The 8,552-nt window shown below is 45.2% G+C and overlaps 1 protein-coding gene across 1 annotated transcript; it reads right to left on the bottom strand.

The window, feature by feature from the left end:
- Positions 1-1,805: 1,805 nt before the first annotated feature.
- On the bottom strand, positions 1,806-8,306 carry LOC119270628 (MACPF domain-containing protein At4g24290-like). The gene is made up of 8 exons (XM_037552650.1): positions 8,148-8,306; positions 7,604-7,922; positions 6,384-6,622; positions 5,766-5,970; positions 5,226-5,294; positions 4,958-5,144; positions 3,801-3,967; positions 1,806-2,946 (listed from the first exon to the last, which is right to left on the bottom strand). Exons 2-8 carry the CDS (start codon positions 7,880-7,882, stop codon positions 2,248-2,250), a joined length of 1,845 nt encoding a protein of 614 aa, XP_037408547.1. The 5' UTR covers positions 7,883-7,922; positions 8,148-8,306; the 3' UTR covers positions 1,806-2,247.
- Positions 8,307-8,552: the final 246 nt, after the last annotated feature.

Genomic DNA, 8,552 nt, shown 5'->3' on the forward strand with positions numbered 1-8,552 from the left:
AGCGTGTAAGCCTCACAAGGTTCACCGTGAAGGTCCTCGGTGTCACTTTCGGAACCTTGTGTTGCGTCATCACCGATTCACCGGTGTCATGCTTCTTCGTCGTGGGAATGCCCTTGGAAACGCCAAGTAGAGCACTGGACGGTGGGCCGACGGTGGGCCGACGGCACTGGACGCGGGAGTCGTCCCAATCCAGGAGACCAGGACGTAGGGCACGAGCACGAAGCCAACTGATTCTCATCCAAATCAGAGGCTCGTTCAAACTGGGACCCCAAGCACAAGGCGTGCACAGACGGAGATCGATCGGCCGAGGGTGGAGGACCGGCACATACATGGCCGACCCCGACCTCGCCGCCGCGGAGCCCGACGAGGAGAGCCAGTGCGGCATTCCGTGCGTCTCAGCGCTCTGCGCGTGCACGCTCCTTGCCGCCTCCGTCGTTCTCGTAATACTGTTCTACCGCTCCGCTGACGCATCCACCGCCGTCCAAGTCATGGCCGCCGCCGGGCTCGTCTTGGCGGTCATGGGCCTCGCCGGCGGGGTCGTGTTCTGCGCCCACTGCCTCGATTTCTGGTTCCACGGCAATTGCCTCGGGGAACAGCAACCGCTGCTGCCGCCCTTGGTTGATTGATCGATCCCGATGGCGATCGTTCGGGGAGTAGCTAATAATTGGTTGTCTTTGGTTGTTCTTGGATTTGATTATAGCTGTATTTTTTGTGTTTACGGTGATTTATTAATTACTATAGCTTTCATCATGGCATATATACTGACGTGATTTAACTCTAAATCTTGTTGTGATCCCGTACGTAAGTTGCTAGTGCAATACCTTGCGAGTCATGCATCCGGTTTTAGTTTCAACATTTATTTCGGTGCTTGACTGATTGTATGTGTTATATTGGTCACCCAATGCTCATTCTCACAAAAATAATCTTTCAAGAGTCTTGCGGTATTAGTCGCTTGTTTTAGCTATCATTTGCTCATTTTAATCAACTTCTGTTCAAAGCTTGCACAGTTCAACGATTTCCAAATGGCTCAACACGACGTTGCAACTCCAGCTACATGCATGCTTGGTGAGATTTTCTCTTGAAACAAGCTTTTGCCTCACTTTACAGATAAGGCAATAGGCAACCACCACATGCGTACAATAAGTTTAAGCGCAAGAAAAGTCTGCTGGGGCAACAACACCAACATACCCAAATAAAGGGAAAACAGGTCATACAGAGCGTAAGATTAGCAGCTAGCATGAGAAATTGAGAAGCAAGGTGGTGTCTTGCTGAAGCCAACGCGTGCATCATCCCACCAAGCCGGCCCTGATTCCGCAGTCTAAGAACAGGGGCCTATGCTGTAAAAATGCTAGAAATTAAAAAATGAAACTAGTGGCCCCTCCTAAAAAGACCTGTTTGATCACCATCTTGTTACACGTTGTCCAAAGAGTCCAAGTCATTGTCGTGAACACTAATTAGAAGAGGCGTCTCCTCATATGTGACATAACCCACCACCAAGAACATTCAGCTTGGCGAAGAGAGGCAATCCTGCTGCAGCAGCCATCACACAAGATCTTAATCTTCGAAGGGAGTGACGGTTTTCACAGACGCGCGATAAACAAAACCAACAGAAAAGAACCCCCGAGGGTTTCAACCGCCAAGATATGGCATCCAGATACTCCGGAATCATCGGCGGAAGGACGGGCCTAAATGTCTGCATCTCATTTGGCGCTCTGTTTTTCCTTATGTACTTCAGCACGATAAAGAAATTTTGAAAGAGCACATCACAAGAAACACCAGACATATCGATTTATTAACATAGTTCAGAAACAAATTACATTGCATTGCTGGAAAATACAATTTCAGCAAACACCGATTTTAGCATTCTTCAGCAAATGCAGGAATAATACTCAAGTCCACACCACAACAACAATTTCCTTGAACACCTGAATCTCTTGACAATGCAAAACCAAAACAGTTCCCTGTTGCATTTTGTATATATACAAATAATTTAATCTGTCACCTAACCTATTCAACTCAAGTCCACGCCACAAACAACAAATTTTCCTTTTCTCCCTCCATTTCAGGACACAGCACTCATTACTGCGAAAAACCCACAATTGTATACAACAGAAACTAACAACAAGAGCACGGGCGCAATGAAAACTCTAAATCTTTCACCCGCTCACGCCCTCACGGTCAGCCGCACATAACAAATGAAGGGATGACAACAGGAGTCGTTTCATTCTGATTGTTTTCTAGGGTATCCTAGAACTCGTCATCAAGAGAGTAATCCTCGTCATCGGACAGCATGGCCGTCAGGAGCGAGTACCGCACCCGCAGGGATATCTTACCCCTCTCGAGGTGCAGCTTGGCGCCCGACACCACCCAATACCCCGGCAGGTCCTGCGGCCCACGCACCATCTCCGTCGTGTCCACAAACTTGAGAAGCTTTGGGGGCTGCACCGGGGCGGGCGGGCCGCCGGGGTACACCGCCGAGTTGATGTTCACATCGGCAGGGCGGGGCATCGGCTTCTGGACCGCGGTGGAGAAATGCGTGCTGATGAGCGTCGAGATGAGGCCCGACTTCTGGATCAGGTTCGGGGACCCCTCCCACTCAGGCTGCCTGACGGAGTGGGCGTTCACGACCTTGGAGAAGTGCAACCGAAGGAACAGTATCTTCTTGAAGCCCTGGCTGATCACTTCTAGCCGTGCTCCTGTGACGATGGAGGCGTCCTCTGACTCCACAGGCGCTGTGCAAACGTGGGAGAAACGCTTCCACGATCCTATTGGTTCCACGTATTTGCGGTCAAATGGTTCTGGAGTTCGGTTGTTGAAAGGGTCATCTTCGAGCTGGATAATCTGGGGAAGAGAACAGAGATGTTGGAGATGGATAGCTAATTTGTTACTCTTCTTTCCTTCAAGAAACAACCGGAGCCCCGTAATTGGTCTTTTGCCTACATCAACCTGCACCAAAGTTATAAAGCTGCTCAAAAAGGGAAGAAAATTGATAGAAATATCATCAAACCCAGAACTGAGTGGCAACTGTCAATATAATAATAAGCTTGTATATTCTGTATATAGTGTGCAATGTTGATCCACAACTTATTTTAATAATTAGCTCATGTAGGAGTTTAAAATTTTCTGAATCAATTCAACAAAATGTAAATATTCCCTATTCTAATGCTACCGCTGTTTTCATCATTCCCAAATAAACTAGCGCTAGCCAATCCTGCCATTCATAGGTTACAAGATAAATGTGATTGATGTAATGCCAAATAGAGTAGCAGCGCATCCAATTTTGATAATGCCACCAGGATTGGATCCAAAACGTACTAGTCTAAAATATTTTTCAGTTTCAGGTTTTTGCACTTCACAGTTTCACACTGGGGCTTTCCCACTTAACTTTCCATCCATTTATCTTACAAGTACTTACACATCTTATACCCTTTGTACTGTTGTTTTCACTGAGGAAATGCACTATCTTATACCTCTATCTAGATCTCGCTCTTGAGTGATAATTGGTCCATAGTTATCTAGCCATGTGATCTGACTTCAGTTGTGAGTTGCAACATATAAGGGCATCTAAGCTAACGACCAGGTTGTTTATGGAAAGGTAGGCACTATAAATTCTCTGCACAGTAGAATAAGAATTTGAATGGTCACACAAATAGGGAGTATTTTATCTCCAACACTTATCCTAACATATGTCTACTTTCTACGGCGACATTTAAGAGATCATGACACCACATAAAAAGGATAAAAAGGAAATAGATAGATGAACAATGTTTCAGTTATGGCAATAGGAAAAGTGTGCATACCATGTTGGTACAAACATAAAGTGTTGGACCAATAAAATTTACTGGCAAAGATGCACTGCTTTGCTTTTTCCTCTGAGGACCGAGAGGAAGGTCACTATAAACTGGTGCCCACTGCCTTGGAAGCTGGAACTCCAAAAACTGGTGCAATTCCTCAATTGGGGGCTTATCTGTATGAAATTCAAATATATCACCTTGTTATGAACACATCACACATCACATTGTTTGCTGTGCAAAACGATGTTTGCTAGCTTGCTTTTTTGTTTATGACCTAATGATAGGATGGTGACAAACATATAGCTTCAAAAGGTTGCAATCCGAACATTACGTTAAATAGAGTTTTTTCTTGAAGCTGGCACATTTTTGTATTTCTTTTGCAGCTCATTTGCAGAGACTAGAAATTTATGACATTATTAGGACTCTATATTGGGCAGCCCAGTGCATGTAGCTCCCGCTTGCGCAGGGTTCAGGGAAGGGTCTGACCACTATGGGTCTATTGTACTAGAAATTTATGACATTATTAGGACTCTATATTGAAACACAAATATTAAAGATGACTGAAAACACCCAGAAGCACATAGAGCCTCACAGAAGCAGGCTAATGATGTTGATCATAAGCTAAAATGGACTAGTATTTTTGCCCGACAGATATATACAGGGAGTGAAGTAGGTGAACAGAGCTATAAACGACAACTATTTTATAATAAATATTGCCCAAGAAAACCATTTCCTTAGAATCTAAACAATAGGTACTTGTTTTGTGGAAGGAAGAAGCCAGCCCCCTTTACTGTTTGACCCTTACGGTGGCCAAGGGTGCAGGTTCTAAAGTCCTGAATAGACTATAGAAAACTTACACCCAAATACATCGCGAAAAACACAAGTTCTTTCCCTAGAATCCTAACTCTAGACACTATCACGAACTATAAATCAATGCCAAGGAAGCTGTATGGAAAAAAAAGTGAGAAGGACAACAAGAAACCTTATTTTGAAATGATCAAAATTAACACGCAGCTAAAGTACTAGGGGTGAAGATCAAGACTTCTCTTAATATTATTACTAATTATGCAGTTCCAACTTTCAACATTTGATCTTTATAGGTTAAGAGCTGAGAGTTGAATAAACTATTCAGCAAGCTTGAAAGGATCAGGATTTATACTTACAACGAAGGTACAGATTAATTGCATGATTCAGAAAGCCACTACCAGGAACTCCATTCAACAATGAAGTAATAGGTATAAAAGACATCGAGATAACATCAGGTTCTGATTGAACACTACTCAGCCACTCGCTATGAGAGATCATATCTTTATCCCTTCCACCTCTTCGCCTAGGCAGCACTACCAAATCCTGAGATTATCACAAAGAACAAACATAAATTACACTTCTCCTATGAACAGTCTTATATTATATCAACACAAAGAACTCTACCTCCTTCGAAGCATAAGAATTTAGTGGACTAGACTCCACAAATCTCAGTCGCTGCTCTCTTCTGTCACTCTGCATGGTACACAAAAACATAAATCACCGAGCTAAGAAAAACACAACAGCGCCTTTCATACCAAGACATATGACTGCCGTAAACATTAAGGCATGATGTTCGAATTCAAGTGAGCAACCTATACACGAATAGCTCTTGCCTCTTGGAATAAAGAGACGGAAAATAAGGCTATTGGCAAATGTCTCGGCCCTTGCTGTCTATGGCTATGGGCACATGCACAGATGGCAGGTGTGCATGTCAATTTCGATAATTCAAATTAATGAACTTGGAGCTAGTCTGTGATCTACTTTCACTGATCAAAAGCTGAGCCCCTTGGGTACCGCCCAACTACAGAGATGGGTTGTACAAAATTTATTGTGCAAGTAGCGGGTTATGCAAGGGTATATACGGCTAAATGATCATTAATGTTGAATAGAAAATATGCAAGGGGAAGTCGGAGGCAAAAAAAAATTTAGAGGCTAGGGTAATACCTTATCCTCCTTCCCGTACGCATCCCTGAAACTAATGTCAGATTGCCCATTTGCATCAAGAAATCTCCTGTCAGACATCTCCTTCAATCGTTTTTGAACATCAACGGCTTGCAAGCTTGATGAATGCTGTTGTTTCAAATAAATTACATCCTTCCCTCCCATTTTAACACCAACGACTATATGTGTCCCAAATTTTTGAATGAACCTGCAAGGTTAAGCAATTAAGGTCGAAGTTCAGATTTACAACTTGGGCAGAACAATTGGCTCGGCACATGTTTTAACAAGAACAGTGTACATCCAATTCCAATGCTACATGCTTAGAAAGCTGACTGTAGAAAAGAGAACTGATACTATTTATATATGGTCACATCTCACATGAAATTTGCAAGGACTAAAACTGGCAGTAGAGGACAGCTTTCAAGGAGTCGGTGCTCAGACAATACACCCATCAGACATGAATGTATCATACCAAAATCAGAACAATCCAGAAAAATGGCAGTCAAAGATAGATGCTATCATCCTATCAAGACTTCGGTGAAGGAGCAAGAACACAGAGGCCTATCTTATTTTCAATGAGTACATGATTTTGGGTACAACTGAATAAAATATGGATCTAACCTTGCCAAAGCAGCAGGTTCCCAGGTTGATGGAACAGCCTGCTTAACATGATCTCGTAGTACAATTTGTGCCTTCGAGAGTGCAACAGTATATAGTGTGATACACCAACCATCAAAAGCAAGTGACTTGGTACTCGCAGCATCTTTCTGCCAGGAGCCAGTAAATTCAAACATATTATTGAACAGGCCAGATGGAATTTTCCCGGACAAAGATAACTCCCGGTTGAATTGCTCCGACATCTGCAAAATGCTTCATGATTTGAGAAAGCTAGCTATTTTTTCTCCAAACATTGTAAACACAGCACAAACATTATTTAAAGCAGCTTGACAACTTCCATGACAGCTTTGGAAGGAAACACATGATAGGGACGGAAGGTTGTACTAGTGAAACACAATATTCAGTAGGAGAGATGCTATACCAATCGCCAAGCATAGAAAATAAGAAACAAGGTACATCTCATGCTTCTGCAGCACATAAATCATAATCCCGTGTGGTACTAGAACAGCATCACAACTGAATGTCTGCCCTCCAAGGTGGAAATGGACAAACCTATCATGGGAAGGTTGCATGTTTCTGAGATAGGAGCTATTGGCTAGAACATGCTGCATGCCAAAAAAGCATCCTGCTGGTGCTAGCAAACTGGTAGAAGCCTGCAATCCTTTAGTTTCTTCTAAATGTCTAACCTGATAATTTTGGACCTTCTAATAAGGTAGCAACCAAAACATTATCTATATACGCCTCCATTAGCATTACTCAAACTGGAAAAATATTTCTTCCAGCTGAATACGTCTAGGCAGGCCTCAACTGTTCAGTGCTTCTACATGTTTTTGAAGTGGCAAAATCAGTCCCTAATTCAAGGTATGCTGCCAGCAACCTGCTAAGAAACCTACAGTCCCAGAGTTTCCAACTTTCTTCCAAATATCTAACCTGATAACTGACGACCTTCTAATCTGGTAACAATCGAAACATTATCTACATACACCTCAACATTACTCACAAAGGAAAATTATTCTGCCTGGAAGTGGCAGAATACATATCTCTATAGGCCTCAAAGTGTTTGGTGCCTATATATATCTTTGAAGTGCGTAATGCAAGGAATAGGATGATTTTACTCTTAAAAGTGCAAATTACTCAGAATAGGTGGTTCTGAAATGGTAAATTGACTTATGTTCATTTCTGTCATCTTCCTTGTTCTGAAGTAGGCCTACAAGAAAGCATACCTGCTGGAACGACAGGACATCGGACCGGAACCGCATCCGCTCCCCCTTGTCGCACTTGATGGACTTGGGCACGCCGGCGACCGTGGTCAGGCTGCCGGGGAGCACGATGTCCTGGGTCCCATCGCGGTCGAGCTCGATGAGCGACGGGTCGGGCGAGCCGCGCTGCTTGCAGAACTTGAGCCGGACGTCGGCGGCGACGTCGTAGCCGAGGCCGATGGAGCGGATGGCGGACTCGGCGGCCCTCTGCAGCAGCATCTCCTTGCTGTCCCTAGGCGCCATCCTCGCTCATCCCACGGCGCCGGAATAAACTTCAACACCCCTGGAGCCGGAACACCCGGAGCAAAATCAGCAGACGACGCGGTTAGACAATCCTTTCGCAGCTGAAACGGCCGCAGGACCATGACCGGGAAAATAAACTGAAATTCCCCGTCAGATCGGCCGGCGCCGGGGGGGGCTGGCGGGGGCGGATCTGGGCGGCGCGGCCGGAAACGTGAGGGGATTAGCCGGGGACTGAGGCGGCCGCCGGAGAGCCGAAAGCTCGTACCTTTCCGCGAATTGGAGTTCCGGACTTCACCGATGGGCCGGCGCCGGAGATACGCCGCGGCGAGGCGGCGAGGCGATGGAGGAGGACGGTGCCGCGCGGCGGGGCGGCGGCGGTGGGGGTGGGGGGAGGTCGCCGGGGTGGGTGGGGTCGTGGGGAGGACCACGGGAGCGGCGTGGGAGGGAGGGGAAAGGTCCAGGAGGAGGATGAGGTCTGAGGAGGAGGAGGGGTTGAACAGTTGGAGCAGTGGAGGAGGAGACAGTGACATTCCACTTTTGTTTCTTGTTTTTGTAGCTGGGAGATAAATTATCTACAGTGATTAATTATTATTGGTGGCAGGTGGACTGCATTCAAAGTGGAAAAGTGAGAGCCATTGACTTCAGATTTTGGTGGTAGGTTTAGTCCATG

This window comes from Triticum dicoccoides, chromosome 3A (genome assembly GCF_002162155.2).
Source record: "Triticum dicoccoides isolate Atlit2015 ecotype Zavitan chromosome 3A, WEW_v2.0, whole genome shotgun sequence".
Taxonomy (NCBI): domain Eukaryota; kingdom Viridiplantae; phylum Streptophyta; class Magnoliopsida; order Poales; family Poaceae; genus Triticum; species Triticum dicoccoides.